The 19,873-nt window shown below is 43.3% G+C and overlaps 1 protein-coding gene across 5 annotated transcripts in view; it reads right to left on the reverse strand.

The window, feature by feature from the left end:
- LOC121283128 (DENN domain-containing protein 5A-like) overlaps positions 1-19,873 on the reverse strand; it is a 337,338-nt gene that overhangs the window by 174,521 nt on the left and 142,944 nt on the right. For all 5 annotated transcript variants that reach the window (XM_041197268.1, XM_041197266.1, XM_041197267.1 and 2 more), the window contains one exon: positions 15,525-15,842. In XM_041197268.1, coding sequence (XP_041053202.1) covers positions 15,525-15,842 — 318 coding nt within the window. The remainder of the gene's footprint in view (positions 1-15,524; positions 15,843-19,873) is intronic.

Raw genomic sequence — 19,873 nt, forward strand, 5'->3', positions numbered from 1 at the left:
AGCAAACCACTGCAGTACTATGCAAAGTATAATCATGAACTAATCGAATGGAAGTCCCTGGTCACCAGTGCCCTCTAAAGGAGGAGAAGGAGGAAGAAAATAACAAAGATTTTGATAAATTACTGCTTGGTTAAACTCAAAACAGCCTTAATGAGCTCTTAAGGAATTTGGAACAGAGAGGGCTTATATAAATAAAATGAATAGTTCATGTATTTTTGCATAATGGCTTGTTCATAATACTATGCACTAAAGTAAAAATCCACACTCCCAAGTTACATGTCCTAAAGTTTTTTTATGTTCTCCTGTTATGAAAACCGTACTTACCTCGTTGAGAGTGAAGGTCAGGAACTTCAACTCCTGATGGACCTCAGAGCTTTTGCACATACAAGAAAGAAGAGTCCCAGAGAGGGTTCAGGGACAGGGAATGGTCCCAGTTCAGTTAAAATGAGAAGAGCAGAGAAACAGGCTCCAAACAAGAAAAGGGCTTCATGGAGCAGACTTTAAGCAAAGAAGGTAGCTGAAGGTTGATAACTCAGCTGTGAACCACTGAGGAAAAGGTACCCCTTTGGAGCAGTAGTGTTCTGCTCAGCGCAGTCAAAGAGCTGCTGTTGTGCTTTTGGGTTGGTGCTTGGGTGCATACTCCAGAATCCAGGGGAATAGAATCTCAGGAGACAAGATTAAAACCTTGCAAGGTGGGCTGTTGTTGATGCCATCTAAGGCTGGTAATTGAAGAGGGTTCAGAAGAAGCCCTGAAGATCCAAGAAGGCAGCCGAAGGTTGATAACTCCATGCTGAGGGCTATTGCAGCAAAGGTACCCCTTTGGATCAGTAGTGCTCTGCTCAGTGTGGCCAAAGGTTTGAAGCTGTGCTTGTGAGTTGGTACTTGGGTGAATACGTGGGAATCCAAGGGAACGGAATCTTGGGAGATGAGATTGAAATGGGTTGGGCTGTTGTTGACACCATCCAAGTTGGAGCTACTTCTTAGAGGCATTTCAAGGCGAGATCTTCTAAGGTGAAGACTGGAATCCTTCATGAGAGAGACAGAATTTAAGTGAGATTGGTTGACTGTGTTACTGATATCTGGGTGGGTTGTTGAGCAATTGATTTGTTACATCTGCCTGTTAGACGGATCCACTTCGGTTGGCAAAGTTATAACAAAGACACAGCTAGGCCCTAGGCCCAACCATCTCCAGCTGCGTCATCAATGATCTTCCTGCCATCATAAGGTCAGAAGTGGGGATGTTCGCAAGTGCTTGCTCAATGTTCAGCACCATTCGCGACTCCTCAGATACCGAAGCAGTTCTTGTCCAAATGCAGCAAGATCTGGACAATATCTAAGCTTGGGCAAACATGTGACAAGTCACATTCTCACCACATACGTGCCAGGCAATGACCATCTCCTACTACAAGAGAGAGAATCTAACCATCACCCCTTGACATTACCATTGCTGAAACCCCCACTATCAATGTCCTGGAGGTTACCATTGACCAGAAACTGAACTGGACTAACCATATAAATACTGTGGCACTGCAGGACCTGGGAAAGTTATAGGCAGTGATGGAAAGCAGTAATTTTATGACATGGGAATCAAGCTGTTAGGGCACATTCCTTGAGGCTAACTGGCACTGTGTACATTTACAGAATCTGAGCAGGGCATAGGAAGTGAAGAGGTACCATGCACTTCACAGATACATATGTTGGTCAATTATGAGGAGCAGATTATGGCAGATAAAGGGATGATTGAAAATGAACAGAGTGACACTGAAGTGCAGGATACATTGACAGATTCCTCCCCCCCTTTTCTTTTAAATTAAACTTTTGAAAACTCCATAACAATCTTTCAAACTGAACAAAATTATATGTATTTTTTCATCTTCGATGTTTCTGTTCCTCAGTTATTCCTGGGCTCATTCTCCTGCCGTTGTTACCTACTTCCTGTCATGTTAGAGCTTCCAAAAGGGTCTCTAGCCTCATTTCTTTAGTTTAGGGTTCTTCTTTCATATTGATGCTTGCACCCCATATCTAAACTGTTTCAAAATGCTGTCTGCATTGATTCGTCCAATTTTTGTGTTACTGCTGAATGTTCCATTGGTGCCATGAAAGTGGCTGGAAATCAATGTTCCCTCAGAAATTTTTTTTAAGCTTCATATGCATTTAACAGTTCATCTTTCCTATAAATTTTACCCATTAATTTTAAGAGATTATCCAAATTTTCCTCAGTTTTCAAAAGATGATTTTCTAGCTCTGAAAATACTTGGCACCTGATTCTGCTTCTGGTGGGAAGCGGAAGTGCTAAAGCCATACCTTGCTTTTTCATTGGTAAGACCCATGTCCATGTATCCACTTCATTTTTCCATTGGTCATAAGGTTCAGCTTCACAGAACAATGGTGGAAAATCATACTCTAATACTTTACACTTGCTTTCAGCCATTCTTCTCCGATAACAATATTTTGTTTGAAAAGCTATCTTAGTTTCCAATCTTCACCTTTTAGGCCAACCATTCTCTGCTAGCACTGTTAGACGAATCCACGCTGATTGGTGTAGTTAAAACAAAGACATAGCTGCTTTCTTTGCTGGAGAGAGTTTATTAACTTAGTTCACAGTCAACACTATTCCAATCCCCAGTGCCACAGCTAACCTCATTTATAGATGTACAAATACTAATCACCTGTTTAACCATGTAACTCTTTCGAGTACAAACCCGTTTCCATCTGTTTTCAGATGAAGTTACATTGTTTCATAGTTTGCCATTGTAAGATTTGAACTCTTGATTATTTTTTTTTAGATGTAACTCTTTTGAGTACAAACCCGTTTCCATCTGTTTCAGATGAAGTTACATGGTTTCATAGTCTACCATTGTGAGATTTGAACTCTTGATACTCTTTTTGAGTAAACCTGTTTCCATCTGTTTCAGATGAAGTTACATTGTTTCATAGTTTGCCATTGTGAGATTTGAACTCTTGATCTTGGGGTTACAAACCCAGTACCATAACCACTTGGCTATTTAGGCCAAGCCCTTTTTAACCATGTAATTGCCATTAAACCTTAACAATGTAATTAATAAGACATTGTCACTACCATTTATTGCATAGTGTGGTGTGTTCAACCAATGTTTGCTTGTCAATTCACATGTTTCTCATATTTACCCTGAATGTTAGAGTATAAGAATGATGCTGTAAATTGTTTTAATTTTATCAATCTTACACAGTAAAGTCTATTTTTGTTTGTCAAAACCCATGAAATCCTGTGGCTTTATTCACTGAGCAAGTGTCTTAAATCTCAAAGTTTGTCTATGACAAATGTTATTGGTCCCTAACTGAACCTTACCAAAACCTGGGGTTCTGGTCATGGGTCATAACACTCCACAATCATCATCTCTCTTTATCCCTATTTCTTCCCACATACTCTCACCCACAATGATCCCAAGGGGCCAACTTATGCCAAGATACAACTTCATGGGCACTACTCATCTCTCTGGCTCCTTATTCAACAATCTTCATATATGAATCTAGACAGTAAGTGTTAGCTGCTTCAACTGTATGGAAGAAGGGAAAAATAAGAGCCAAGGGCTTACACTCAAAACTTTCAAGAAGGATCACAATACAGTAATAAGGAACAGAAATTGTTGATTTTCCTCTCCCAAACCAAAGGGCAGCGAGATCAATTACTGCACTTCCACAATTGCCCTACCTAAGATCCACAGACTCAGACATGCTGGGAGCTTGTCTGTTTTTACAATCAGTTCATGTTCCAACTGAAACAATTTGTGAAACAAACTTAAGAAAATGTAGCCTTTTGCCACCCAGATGATAACACTATAAAGCTACGTAATGGCTGAGATTTATTGGGGAGGGAAAGGGCACTAATACCCAGCCTTTTAAAAAATATACAGTGGTATTTTTGTGGCAATAATAGTTGAGCATTTAACTGAAGTAGGATCATCTTCTGCTAGTTAATAGCAGTTCTGTCCCATAAAGAAATGTACCTTCCTTAAAAAGAGAGAAAATTTTGTCACCTACTGTCAAAAAGTGATTCATGAACTCTCTAAAGCAATTATTGGCAATAATGTTATTGCAACAAAGGAGTTCCACAGAAGGTATGCTTCATCCGAGCTCCTAGCATCTTCTCTAGGTCTAATTTACTACTCTGTTCGCTGATGAAAGGGTTGGGAGTCTTGTGCTTTTATGTAAATCTTCTAATTTCTGGTTTTTCTTTTGTTTTCTGCATTTGAGAAAAAAAAGTTGAAATGATTTGGGAGTAATGTTTTTTAAGTTTTCATTAGCAACACAATTCTGGGAGGAAATAAAACATTAAATAATAGACACATTGGGTGGAATCTTCTGCCCCTGCCAGTAGCAGCAATCGTGACAGGCGAGGGCACTAAATTTAGCATGAACGAAAAAGACAGTTTCCTGCCCGCAGAAAATTAGTTTGGAATTTTGTTCTCCTGACTTTGATTGCGGGCTAAAGGTGGATCGAGTTTCCCACTGAGCTATGTTGAGAACCAAATTTGCAGCTCATGAATGCTCATTAAAAGGCTAATTCACGAGAATTATGTTACCTCTCCAAATTATGTGGCTTGCCAGCGAACAATTAGAACAGTCTGTTTTATGACTGTATAAGTGGCACACATCTGGCGAGCTTCAGTTCATTCGTGACTTGGAGGATAGTAGATGCTGTTATCGCCTTCTTTTAAGCTGTAACTGCAAAATATCAAGTGCCTGTAGCACAAGCTGCTCCAAGGCTGGGCACAGGAGGCAGGACCAGCAGGGAGGGGTGAGACAGAGACAGGACTAGGGCGGGGTGGCACACAAAAGGGAAAGGTGAGGCGGAGGCAGGGCTGGGGCTTGTGACATGAGAGGGGAAGGTGATCTTGAGCTTCAACTCCATTTTCCCACCCGCTCCCGATATCCCTTAATTCCCTGTAGACCAAAAATGTGTCTGTCCCAGCCTTAAATGTGTTCAATGATGGAGTATCCACAACCCTCTGTCCTGGGGCTGAGGCACACTACCGAGGGTATATATCAAAGTGTGCCCTGGTGCTGAGGCCATGCTGTCAGGGACATATATCGGAGAGTGTCCCGGGGCTGTTTAAGGCATGTTCTCGGGCACTGCATGGCACATATTTCTTGATCCCAGTCTTAGGCATGGAAAGGCCTCTCTGAGCAGTGACAGTACAGTGTATAGGGTGTGGCTAGCGCCAAAGGCATTTGGTCCTGGGGGTTTGAGTCATGGCATTGAGAGACAAAGGGCACAGTTATATTCAGGGGAGGCATCTGGATTCTGCATGTCGGCAGCTGAAAAGTAATGGAGTAAGTATTCGATGGTCCTGTGGGGCAGGTCCCGAAAAGTAAATGTGTATGTGGCCTCAAGAAGCGGGGACAGGGTCAGATCGACAAAGGGCAAGGGGGCATCAACGCTGAAGGGATCGGGGGGAGAAAAGGAATATCAACAGGTACAATGATGGAGTCAAGGGTTAACAGTGGTAGACTGGATAGTGACAGGAGGAATGGGAATTAAGAGGCAATGAGTATAGAGGATGGGAGGAATTTGGTGGATGATAGGGGGAGGTTGGAAGCTGGTCTTATTTATTAAAGTTAAAAGCACCATTTTCACAATCACCGTAGAATAATGCAGTTTGAAAAACAAGCTAGGGAAAAAAAAATCGATAGAGGAGGATCTGAGGGCATGTGGGAGGAGTTCACCAAAACATAGGGCCTAAGTTTCAATCAGATCCCCCCCTCATCCTTCTAAACTCCATCGAGTATAGACCCAGGGTCGTCAAACGTTCCTCATATTTAAGCCTTTCATTCCTGGGATCGTTCTCATGTACCTCCTCTGGACCCTCTCCAGGGACAGAACATCCTTCCTGAGATACGGGGCCCAAAATTGCTCACAATATTTTAAATGTGGTCTGACCAGAGCCTTATAAAGCCTCAGCAGCACATCCCTACTTTTATATTCTAGTCCTCTCAAAATAAATGCCAACATTGCATTTGCCTTCCTAACTACTGACTCAACCTGCAAGTTAATCTTAAGAGAATCCTGGACTAGGACTCCCAAGTCCCCTTGCACTCCAGATTTCTGAATTCTCTCCCCATTTAGAAAATAGTCTATGCCTCTATTCTTCCTACCAAAGTGCATGACCTCACACTTCCCCATGTTGTATTCCATCTGCCACTTCTTTGCCCATTCTCCTAACCTGTCCAAATCCTTCTGCAGCCTCCCCGCCTCCTCAATACTACCTGTCCCTCCACCTATCTTTGTATCATCTGCAAACTTAGCCAGGATGCCCTCAGTTCCTTCCTCTAGATCATTAATGTATAAAGTGAAAAGTTGTGGTCCCAACACTGAACCCTGAGGAACTCCACTAGTCACCGGCCGCCATCCTGAGAAGAAGCCCCTTATCCCCACTCCCTACCTCCTGCCAGACAGCCAATCTTCTATCCGTGCTAGTACTTTGCCTCTAATACCATGGGCTCTTATCTTTCTGAGCAGCCTCCTGTGCGGCACCTTGTCAAAATCCTTCTGGAAGTCCAAGTAGATAACATCCATTGGCTCTCCTTTGTCTAATCTACTCATTACCTCCTCAAAGAATTCTAACAGATTTGTCAGGCATGACCTCCCCTTGATGAAACCATGCTGACTTTGCCTGATTTTACCATGCACTTCCAAGTATTCTGAAATCTCAGCCTTAATAATGGACTCTAAAATCTTACCAACGACCGACATCAGGCTAATCAGCCTGTAATTTCCCGTCTTTTGCCTCACTCCCTTCTTAAACAGGGGGGTTACATTAGCGATTTTCCAGTCCTCTGGAACTCTCCCTGACTCCAGTGATTCCTGAAAGATCACCAATAACGCCTCCGCTATCTCTTCAGCTATCTCCTTCAGAACTCTGGGGTGAATCCATCTGGTCCAGGTGATTTATCCACCTTCAGACCTTACAGTTTTCCTAGCACCTTCTCCTTGGTAATGGCCACCATACTCACCTTTGGTTGCCCAATGTCCCCTCCATGAATCCTTGAGGAAACGAGGCACCTGGAGGAAGGTCGAGGTGCCCCATTCCCCTCTTGCCTAGCCACTGCTGAAATGCACCCATGGCTAGGGTGATGGTGTGGAAGCCTGAGCACAAATCTAGCAGAAACTGCTGGAGCTGCGTCTCCAAGGTGGCCATCACCCTTCCAATGGCATCCTAGAGCCACGACATCAGATAGAATGTGGATGGACTCCTCCATCCTTTGTTCCAGCCTATTGATGGCATCTGACAACTCTACCTGATGTTGCCCTGCCTGTCTCTGCATCTCAGACACTTCTCTTAAGGTCAATTCCAAAGGCTTGTCATCGGACTCGGACTGAGCAGGGGCCTGGTCTCCAGCAATACTCCAAGTATTGGAGGACACAGCTGTCACTGTCTGAGACTGCTGCGTCAGTGAGGTGATCAGCAGGTTGTAAAACCAAGCCTACTCTAGAACGAGGTCCCACCGAGGTGCATAAATCTGCACTGGTGGAGGATGCAGGTGAACACAGTGACGATTCTTCATGGTATGTTTGGTCTGCCTCCTCATCTGAGGTGGCCTGGGGCTGAGTCATCAGCAGGAGGATGTCCTTTAACTTTTCTTGCTGGTACCTGGAAAAGAAAGAAGAAGAGAACTAGTGATTGATTAGATATACTCCTACATTAAAGATCGCTCACAGTCATGGTCTGCATGTGGACGATGTATGCAGGATGCATTCTCACTAACTTGTTGGGGGAAGCCAATCAATCCCTATCTTCTCTAGCTAGCTCTGCAGCTTGTTCCTGTTAAGGGGAGAATGCCCTCAACTCTGGGGTCCCCCCTCTGGTCTTGGCTCTCTCCCTTTTGTTATAGGGAATCTTGTCCTGCATAAAGACAGGTAAATTGACTGTGAGCACTGTAGATGAATGAGCAATCCTTTTTATTTTATTCATTCACGGGATGTGGGCTTTGCTGGCTGGGCCAGCATGTATTGCCCATCCCTAATTGCCCTTGAGAAGGTGATGGTGAGCTGCCTTCTTGAACTGCTGCAGTCCCTGTTGTGTAGGTACACTCACAGTCTGTTAAGAAGGGAGTTCCAGGATTTTGACCCAGGGACAGTGAAGGAACGGTGATATATTTCCAAGTAAGGATGGTGAGTGACTGGGAGGGGAACTTCTAAGTGGTTGTGTTCCCATCTATCTGCTGCCCTTGTCCTTCTAGATGGTAGTGGTCGTGGGTTTGGAAGGTGCTGTTGAAGGAGCCTTGGTGAATTCCTGCAGTGCATCTTGTAGATGGTACACACTGCTGCTACCGTGCGTTGGTGGTGGATGGAGTGAATGTTTGTGAATGTGGTGCCAAACAAGCAGGCTTCTTTGTCCTGGATGGTGTCCAGCTTCTTCAGTGTTGTGGGAGCAGTACTCATCCAGGCAAGTGCAGGAGTATGCCATCACACTCCTGACTTGTGCCTTGTAGAATGATCGAGATTAGACCGATGGGGTGGTAATTGGCCAGGTTGGATTTGCCTGCTTTTTTGTGTACAGAACACACCTGGGCAATTTTCCACATAAGCAGGTAGATGCCAGTGTTGCAGCTGTACTGGAACAGCTTGGCTAGGGGTGTGGCTAGTTCTGCAGCACAAGTCTTCAGTTACTATTGCCGGAATATTCTTCGGGCCCATAGCCTTTGCAGTATCCAGTGCCTTCAGCCGTTTCTTGATATCACATGGAGTGAATTGAACTGGCTGAAGACTGGCATCTCTGATGCTGGGGACTTCCGGAAGAGGTCGATATGGATCATCCACTCAGCACTTCTGGCAGAAGATTATAACAAATGCTTCAGCCTTATCTTTCACACTGATGTGCTGGGCTCTTCCATCATTGAGGATGAGGATATCTGTGGAGCCTCCTCCTCCAGTGAGTTGTTTAATTGTGCACCACCATTCACTACTGGATGTGGCAGGACTGCAGAGCTTAGATCTGATCCATTGGTTGCGGGATCGCTTAGCTCTATCACTTGTGTGCCAAACTGCATAAGCAGCAAGTAGTCTTGTGAGATACCTTCACCAGGTTGACACCTCATTTTTAGGCATGTCTGGTGTTGCTTCTGGCATGCCCTCCTGCACTCTTTATTGAACCAGGGTTGATCCCTGGCTTGATGGTAATGATAAAAGTGGGGGATATGCCAGGCCATGAGGTTACAGATTGTGTTCGAGTACAATTCTGATGGCCCAGTGCCTCATGGATGCCCGGTCTTGAGTCGCTAGATCTGTTAGAAATCCATCCCATAGAGGTGCCACACAACACGATGGAGGGTATCCTCAATGTGAAGGCAGGACTTTGTCTCCACAACAACTGTGCAGTGGTCACTCCTACCAGTACTGTCATGGACAGATGCATCTGAGGCAGGCAGGGTGGTGAGGATGAGGTCAAGTATGTTTTTCCCTCTTGTTGGTTCCCTCACCACCAGACCCAGCCTAGCAGCCATGTCCTACAGGACCTGGCCAGCTTGGTCAGCAGTGGTGCTACCAAGCCACTCTTGGTGATGGACATCAGGAACCCCCACCCAGAGTACATTCTGCACCCTTGCCACCCTCAGAACTTCCTCCAAGCGGTGTTCAACATGGAGGAGTACAGATTCATCAGCTGAGGGAGGGTGGTACATGGTAATCAGCAGGAGGTTTCCTTGCCCAAGTTTGACCTGATACCATGAGACTTCATGGAGTCTGGAGTCGATGTTGAGGACTCCCAGGGCAACTCCCTCCCGACTGTATACCACTGCACCACCACTTCTGCTGGGCCTGTCCTGCAAGGTGGGACAGGACATACCCAGGGATGGTGATGGTGATGTCTGGGACATTATCTGTAAGGTATGATTCTGTGAGGGTGACTTTGTCAGGTTGTTGCTTGACTAGTCTGTGTGATAGCTCCCCCAATTTTGGCACTGGCCCCAGATATTACTAAGGAGGACTTTGCAGGGTCAACAGGCTGAGATTGCTATTGTTGTACCTGGTGCCTAGGTCGATGCTGGGCAGTCCATCCGGTTTCATTCCTTTTTTGTGACTTTGTAACTGAGTGGCTTGCTAGGCCATTTCAGAGGGCATTTAAGAGCCAACCACATTGCTGTAGGTCTGGAGTCATGCGTAGGCCAGACCAGGTAAGGACGACAGACTTCCTTCCCTAAAGGACATTAGTGAACCAGGTCAGTTTTTACAACACTAGGCAATGGTTCCATGGTCATAATTTAGATTCCAGATTTTTATTGAATTCAAATTCCACCATTTGCCGTGGCCTGATTCGAACTCGCATCACCAGAGCATTACCCTGGGTCTCTGGATTACCAGTGACAATACCAGTATCTGAAGCATACATGTTGAGCCCTTCCCAGTAAGGGATTAAGAAACTGTTTGCCGGGTTCCTACATGAGATGGTGACCTTAAAATGGCTTGCAGGTATTCAACACTGTTGTCCCATCTGCTGGTGGAGTGTGACACCCCTATGGGCTCCAACCATTAGACTATCTGATGCCCTTATGGGAGTGTGAGTTTGGAGTGAGAAGACCTTTCACTTACCCTGGAGGAGCAGAGCAGATCATTCATCCTTTTTTGGCATTAGAAGGCTGTCCTTTTTTGTTTTACACGGGCGATAACTTCCCCGGTGACCTCCTCCTAAGCCAGCGTGGTCAGGTGGAAAGACCTCATGCTCCCATCCCTGGAACGAGGGCCTTCCCGCCTTTGCTGGATAAAAATCCCCAGGGAGGCTTTGCTGAACCAAGGTGCTGATGGTTTTGATCGCTTTCGTGTCATGGATTACCAGTCCAACAGAACATCTGGGCTACAGTAAATTAATGTCTGTGTGGGTGCCATTTAAGTATGGCGCCAGAACCTTCGACCCCACGAAGTAACAGAGGGACGAACTAATCCCTACCCGTCCCACCACGAGATTTGCCGAGCTCCTTGCTGATGCACAATTAATGAGCAGAAAAGCAGAAGATCGCACGTGTTCAGTGACTTACCGCCCAGTGGGAATCACACTGACTTTCCCGCCCATCGCTGCACTTAGTCGCCAGAGTGGAAAATTCTGCCCACTATCTTCACAAAGTATAATGCTAAAAGAATGTGGTATACATCATTAACAGCATCCTCCATTACTCCTCTCCCAGAACACTTCACTGAGTCATTCATATGTGACCAAAAGTGCACTCTACATTGATGGCACTTCTTGAGACAGGGGGCTCAAGTGTTTCCTGCGCCGATAAAAAGTAGTTGCATTTACCACAGTAGAACTGCACACACTGCCACCAATTGTTAATATCTTCCTTTTTAAATCAGATTCAACCAGATTTTGAAATTCATCTCTCCAAAGGGTGGAAGTAGAAAAATAGATTCACTATGTTTAACAATGAATTCTTGAGATTACATTAAAGGTGCATGGAGGCTGAAAATTCCACTCATCTTACAAAACAACACAACTTTGGAAAACAGAATGACATTGTTAAAACATCAGTAGATACAAGATTACGTTACATTACGTTTGTTTAATTTTAAACACAAACATAAAATCCACATAAAACTATGAACATTAGTGTTGTAAGATTATTAGGCTATAAAAATTTCACTCGGAGTGAGCAGGGGCCTGGTCTCCAGCAATCCTCCAAGTCTTAGTCTTAGTAGTTTCGTACAGTGGGAAGACTTAGAAGTAGGGTACAGCATCAATTGATGCTAAGGTACAGGGATTATGGGAAATAATGTCAAGCTTTTAAAAAGATGCTTATTGTAGCTGAAAACTAAACCTTGAAGTTGGTTGTGTAAGCTAATACATCAACCTCCTTGAAACAAATAACAACAAGATGTAACAGCCCTGGGATAAGTAGGAATAGGGCGATGATGATAATGATACACAGAGCACTATGTAATTAAATAAGGCTAGCACTGCTCACATGAACTATGACTGGGCACATGGAGGGCTTAATCAGATAAGAGCAAGGATAAAAGAGAGCGTTCTGATCGGGTCCGTGCATTGGAGAAAAACCAAACTCAATACACAAGAGAGAAGAGAAAGAAACAGACGAAGACACCAAAAACTAAAAGCTGCAAGATAAATAGTGTGTTATCTTGGGTGGAGAAATGCACAAAGTATACAGCCTGAGTTGGACTGTAAATCACTGCCTAAGTTTATTGTTATAGTTTACATGAAAACTTAGTCTCATTGAAGTAGCCGCACAACTGAACTTTATTGCCAGTTCCATCCCATAACAGTAAAGCAGCTCAACCTCTGTTACGGACAGGAGGGGGGTTAATTTAAACAGTACTAATTTCTCCTTTCACCACCCATCCATAAACAGAAAGGGAGAAGCAAATCAAAACACCTTTCTGTTTACATATTTCTATTAATAACCCCACAGCAACTCAAGATAGGATGAACTCAAAGGGATCAGGGATCACAACATTGCGGTTATAGGAAAAGGATGGAGAAAAAGAAAGTTTACAGTGCAGCGACCACAAAGGAAAGGAATGGCATTTCACATGGGTTTCAGAGCCCAAAATGAAAGTCCAATGGGTTATTCCTTCATGGAGATTGGCAGGCTGAAAATCAAAGCTGTATAATTCACTTTTCCGGTGGAGTTGACTTCATATGAGATAGGCATGCAGAGATGAATCAATCTTGTCGGTGATGGTACAGACGTTCCAGCAGAAATAGTGTAGTTGGGGCCAGGTATTCCATCTGGCGAAGCACTTTTTCTATGAGGCTGCTTATAGAACGATAAACAGCAGACAGAGATTTTACAGCATAGCGAGGCAATATTACTGGTTACGCAAGCTAGAGGTCCATGTCACATGACTCTCATCTCATCACATTGTCTTTGACAAGGGACGTGTATCCCTCGTCTGAGTTGCCGAGGTGGTTAAATATCCCAACCATTAAGAATTGAAAGGAAGGTTGCGGGGCCCTTTAACATAGCAGACCAGTAGACTCTGGTTGGCCAGCCTGGGTTATTAAATGCAGATGGCCTTTGAATTTGGGCTCTGCAGCCCACAGAGATAACAAGGTGCAAGCTTCTTCAGTACTACCATGGTAGCTCCAGACAGACACAGCTTTAGCCATTTTAAAAGATCTTTGTCCAGTTTTTAAAATTTTAGAAATAACTATGAGGATATCTATTTTATAAAAATGTATACAGACTTAGTCCTCTCATACTCCTAAAAACTACAGTATAGAAAACAGATGGACCAGTGGAAAAACAGTCCTTCCAAGAAAACAGTTCACAGAGAGCAAAAGGTTCAGAGCAGACTAATATGTAGGCTAAGAGTTACTGGCAAAGGACCCCAACATCTCCAACGTTTGGGATCAGGACAGGCAAAGAGGTGAAAAAAATCAGCAACGCAATGGTAAGGAAGAAATTGATTAATAATTGGTATATAATTTGAGCAACAGTAGATGAAAGAAGGTACCAACTATAAGATCACAAACAAAATGTACCTCTTTCTGCAAAATTCACTGTTGCTTTTATATGAAAAATACGCCTCTCATTTAAATCAACTGCAAAATACATCATGTTGATGTACATCAACAGCGCAATGATTTTTCCACAAATCATTTTGAATTTTCTTTTTGGTGTAATGCGATGATCTAAAACAGGACATTTCCCCAAAAGTTATTCGTTACCGAAATGTTGCTGTGATATCAAAATCCTTTCAGAGGGCTGGAGGTTTGTGATTAAACAACAGAAACAAGCATGCCATCATGAAATGTTAAGTTTCGAAGTGCAATTAAAAAGTCTGTCTTTGACCTCCAGTTGTTTTGTGTAATCACTTTTAGATGCCACCATTTGACTAAATTAGCAAATAGAGGAAATAAATTTAACAGTGGTCAATGCTAGTGGCGAAACAATGCTGTGATAAATTTAAAGATAAATTTCCCCAACCGCCTTTACATGGACAGGCAGGATAAATTACTGATTATTTTCCTTCAGTTATCTGGCTCACAGTAATTGGCTAGCTGCAGTTTTAGAAATATTTTTTAGATCAGAATATATTAAAACTATATGGTGTGTTGGTTAAAATCAACTAAATCTCATTCTAATCATAGCCGATACAAGCAAAAAATAAAGAAGTCCCTTCCATCATTTTCTTAAAAGACTATGGGCTGAATTTTCACAGTCCTGCAGAGGATGATTTGGAGACAGCACCAGAAACAAAATTAGAGAATCACATCAAGGAGGTTCCCAGATGCAATCTCATCTCCAAATAATCTTGCCAGAGGCAGGGTCTGACCAACACCAGCCTCCCCACCATCCTGGAGTTATGGGTGCCAAAGAGCTATAGCAGAGCCTACAGGCCATCTGATGGAGGGGTTCCCTCTCTCCACTGATGGGCTGACAGCTGTGGAATCACTTATTCTTGATACTTTTATAGTGTCTCATGTTCTACACCTACATTGGCAGCAACCACCTCTTCTGATGGGACTGCCAGCTGTTCATCGCTACTGGCCCTCATTAGGTCTGCTGGCTCCCTTATCCATCCTTATTTGGACGGGTTACCCAAAGGCAGCTTCTTAAATGGCCATCTAACATTTATTGGTCAATCTATACTACCAAAATAGATTATCTGGTCTTTTATCTCATTGTATTTATGAGACCTAGCTGTGTAATTTGGCACTTTCGATATCTTGAGGTCATGAAAAGCAAGTTCTTATTTCAACTTATACTCCATTTAATATCTTGCCATTCAAGGTGTATTTTCTTTCCTTAATTCCAATGATTATATTTTTTCAACTTTGAATTATATCTATCTGAAAATCCAGTTAGCATACCTATGCCCTCCTGAAACGTAGCGATAAAGCCTATATTCAACATGTCTATGCCTATTTACCAAATTAGTGTTTATCCAATTCTCTTCTGAAAGGATTGAATCTGCTTCCACCACCTTTTCAGGCACTGCATCCCAAATCACAACAATTTGCTGCATAAAAAAATCACCTTAAATCTGGTTACCAACCCTTCTGCCACTTATTTACTCTACCAAAACTGTTTATGATTTTGTATACCTCTATCTTAACCTTCTTTGCTCTGTTCAAAGACTCTTAATGTAACTTGGAGCCAGAGAATGTGTGTATTTCAAATAGTCAACCAGTGCTCAGACAGAGCAGGAATTAAAATTTTCAACTCAATACAACACTCACCAGCTGCAAAATGCCAGAAAGAAAAATTTAAAACGTCTATTCCAATTTGAAATTGATAAATCTTAAACCTGATGCAATCACATTAAGTGAGTGTAAATTTTTCACAGATTATTGAAAACACCACAAAGCTAATCATACCTTAAAAACATTTTTGCATTCTGATTATCAATAAGGGACAAATTAAAATAATACAGAAGAAGAACAAAAACAAGCATTTATGAAGATTCATCATGTTTATATTCTACAAATAAATATATCGAAGGATAAGACTATTTCAGATCTTCACAGCCATCATTAGGAGACAACTTCAAACCATGCTGTATAACCCAAAATTAATTAAAAACTAACCTTCTCTAAACTGACGCCAGTTCTTCTGACAAGAGCCTGCAACCTTGCCATGGTCTCATTTTCCTTTAGCAATTCATAAGTGTTCAATGCTGACCCAGCAACATTTCCATTCTTCTTATCACAGACCACATCACTTCCTTTAAAGTTCTTCAGCTTAGAGGCACTTTCACTGCAGTGCAGGTTCCCTTCAGGTGGAATCCCAAATGCCATTAGGATTTCTGAGATTTCTTGAATGAACTCTAGTTTATTTGGAAACTGTGGCAAGTCTTCTGGAAGTTCAATAAAATGGTTGTCTATGTCCACAAAGCATAGATTTGCCTGAAAAAGTTCAATATATATTTAGAAAAAAATTGAAGTTACTCTATTGTCAGAAATGCAAGCACTGATAATGCTACTAGCATTAAAGAAAAATCCACATTATCAACTTCTCACCCAGTGTGGGCCAAGGAACAGACCACTAAAGTTTTATAGTGTTGTGTTAGTCAACAATAAGCCTCGAGCTCCATGATCTTGATTGCAACAATCTATATATTTCAAATCAGCCAGAGTTCCATCTTTTTCATGACCCAGTAACCCTGCTGCAAGCATGCATATGAGACTTGGTCAAAACAGGATCAGGCATTTATCAGAACATATGGTCAGCCAAATACCCAATCAGACTCGTATGAAAAATGGCAAGTTAGGCTGCAACTTTAACATGCTTCATTACCTTAATGAAGAGGAATAAAAGGAAAAAAAAAAACTGGATTTGAAATAAAGCAAATCTCACTACGACGTTCCAGTTACAATGCTAGACAGCCAGGCAGCCACCATGATCCAATGATTGTCAGTCACGATTGTAAGGGGCATATCAACTAATTTGCTGTATTGCTGAAAAAAGACATTTTCTCAAAACTTTTCATCTTGCATTCATCAGGACAATCGCAAGAAATACCAACGTCAGGGGAAGCAACAACTTTGTACTGTGAGTACAGAATGCTGATTGGTTGGCAAGTGGACTCTGATTGTTAGAGGTCTTTCAATGGAGAATGCACCAATTAATGGAGACTGACAGTTAAGTGCCAAGCATTGTTTGAAATTTAAGCCAGGTAGCTTGACTCTTATTGGTCAAGGAATTGCCCTGGGGAATGAGCCAGCAAATGCCTATCACTTACTTTGTTTAGCTGAAAGAGGTGTACACATGTTCTTTCTGTCTGCAAGGAACAGAGCCCTGTGTATTAATATATGTAGCTTCCAGCACACGGAAATGCGCCACAATGCGAGCCCGACTGATGATGTTAAATTGGTTGTCAGCATAATTTTTAGCACACTGAGGATTAGTTAGCACATGTTGTCCAACTGCAGCCTTAAATCTAACATTGGGCACTACGTTTTGAGTTTTGCAAACACGAGCTGGTTGGGTACGTTCTGTACCTTGCCCATTGCGAACAGCGGAAAGGAGATGCTGTTTGATACATTCCACCAGGTTTTGGGATGTATGACCTACATACCTAGCTTCACACTGGCACTGAAATTCATATACCACATTACTCATTTGTGTGATAGGCAGAACGTCTTTGTCTTGACGGCAGCATCCTGTTAGTGGCGAACAGCACAGTGTTGCTACTGCACACTGTAAATATTGTCACATGATTTCAGACTTGTGAACTTCCATTTTTTTCATGGTGAGACTGGAAGAGGGAAGAAGTGGTAAAGAGAATCAAGGGTCTTTGCAGAGGGAAAGTGAGATCTCCAGATTCATTGGCAGTAAGAATGGATCTATTCCAGGTTGTACCTTCAATGAAAGTGTTCTCACATGCAATGCAAAGTGAGCTCCGGAGCATGTTGTCCTCCTGAATTAGAAGAGCTCAGCTGAAATGTTCCTGGATCAGATGCTCCCTGATGTTGCTGGCATCCTGATAAAACCCACAAGTTCTACACTGGCCCTGGCCACCTCTGATGCTCTACATCAATCTCTTCCTCCTCCTCCTCTACTACATCCTGCTTTTCCTCTTCCTCCTCTGTCATGCTAGGGCCTCAACCTCTTCAAAGTCCACATCTCTCTGGAAATCCATGTTACGGAGAGCAAGGCGTGGCGTTACGATGCACGAGACATGAGGGGGAAGTAGTGACACAATGGTAATGTCATTGGATTAGTAATCCAGAGGCCTAGGCCAATGCTCTGAGGACACTGGTTCAAATCCCACCACAGCAGCTGGTGGAATTTACATTTAATTAATAAATCTGGAATTACAAGCTAGCCCCAGTAGTGATGATCATGAAACCCATCTGGTTCACTTGTATCCATTAGGGAAGGAAATCTGCTATCTTTACCTGATCTGGCCTACATGTGACTCCAGACCCATAGCAATGTGGTTGACTCGTAAATGCCTTCTGAAATGGCCTAACAAGCAGCTCAGCTGTATCAAAGTCGAAAAGGAATGAAACCAGATGGACCACTCTGCATTGTCATTGACATCAGAAACAACAGCACACTGTCGACCCTGCAAAGTTCTCCTTACTAACATCTGGGGGCTTGTGCCAAAACTGGGAGAGCTGTCCAATAGACAAGCACCAGCTTGACATAATCATACTCACAGAATTGTACCTTATAGACAATGCGCCAGACACCAGCATCACCATCCTTGGGTATGTCCTGTTCCCACCAGCAGGACAGACCCAGCAAAAGTGGCAGCACAGTGGCGTACAGTCTGAAGGGAGTTGCCCTGGGAGTCCTCAACATCGACTCTGGACCCCATGAAGTCACATGGCATCAGGTTAAAACATGGGCCAGGAAACCCCCTGCTGATTACCACCTACTGCTCCCACCACCAGCACCGCCACCCCCACCGCTCCTCCTCAGCTGATGAACATCAATTGGAAGAAGCACTGAGAGTGAAAAAAGCACAGAATATGCTCTGGTTGGGGGGCTTTAGTGTCCATCACCACAAATGGCTCAGCAGTACCATTACTGACTGAGCTGGCTGAGTCCAGAAAGACATGGCTGGTAGGCTGGGCCTGCAGCATGTGGTGAGGGAACCAACAAGAGGGAAAAACCTACTTGACCTCACTTTCACCAATCTGCCTGTGACTGATGCATCTGTCCATGACAGTATTGGTAGCAATGACCATCGGCACAGTCCTCGTGGAGACGTAGTCCCGTCTTCACAGGGAGAATACCCGGCATCATAAGGTACGGCACTATCATCATGCTAAATGGGACAGATTTAGAACAAATCTAGCACCTCAAAACTAGGCATCCATGAGGTGCTGTGAGCCAACAACAGCAGCAGAATTATATTTAATCACAATCTGTAACCAGAAGGCCCAGCACATTCCTCACTCTACCATTACCTTTAATGTAACCTGGTTCAACATAAAGTGCAAGAGAGAATGCCAGGAGCAGCATCAGGTATATCTGAAAATGAGGCGTCAGGCTTCAACAGAGATCTACGTGCATGCTAAACAGCAGAAGATGCATGTGAGAGACAGTGTTAAGCAATCCCACAATCAATGCATCAGATCAAAGCCCTGCAGTTCTACCACACCCTGTCGTGAATAGTGGTGGACAATTAAACAACTAACTGAAGGAGGAGGCGCACTACAAATATCCCCATCCTCAATGATGGGGAAACCAGCACATCAGCGCAAAAATCAAGGCTGAAGCATTTGCAACCATCTTCAACCAGAAGTGCCGATGGATGATCTGTTTCAGCCTCCTCCCGAGGTCCCCATCATGTCAGATACCAGTCTTCAGCCAATTCGATTCGCTGCACATGATACCACAAAATGGCTGAAGGCACTGGGTACTGCAAAAGCTATAGACTCTGATAGCATTTGTGCTCCAGAACTAGCCACACCCCCAAGCCAAGCTGTTCCAGTACAGCTATAACATTAGCATCTACCCAATGTGGAAAACTGCCCAGGTATGTACTGTCTGCAAAAAGCAGGACAAATCGAACCAAGCCAATTACCACCCAGCAGTTCACTCTTGATACTCAGCAAAGTGATGGAAAGTGCTGTCAATGGTGCTATCAAGTGGCACTTACACAGCAATAACATGCTCACTGATGCCCAGTTTGGGTTCCGCGAGAGACACTCAGCCCATGACCTCATTACGGCCTTGGTCCAAACATGGACAAAAGAGCTAAACTCAAGAGGTGAGTTAAGAGAGTTGTGAATATCTCATCCATGATTCATATGCTTTGGAATATAACATTTAGTTTTAGGAATATAACTCTTCACTTGGAAGTTAAAGTGTTCCACGTAGAAGAAATAGAGAATCCTGATTGAGAAACTGGTAATAATTCTGAAGTTTTCTTTTATTCATTCATGGGATCTAGGTGTCGTTTGGCTAGGTCAGCATTTAT

Source organism: Carcharodon carcharias, chromosome 10 (assembly GCF_017639515.1).
Source record: "Carcharodon carcharias isolate sCarCar2 chromosome 10, sCarCar2.pri, whole genome shotgun sequence".
In the NCBI taxonomy this organism is placed as follows: domain Eukaryota; kingdom Metazoa; phylum Chordata; class Chondrichthyes; order Lamniformes; family Lamnidae; genus Carcharodon; species Carcharodon carcharias.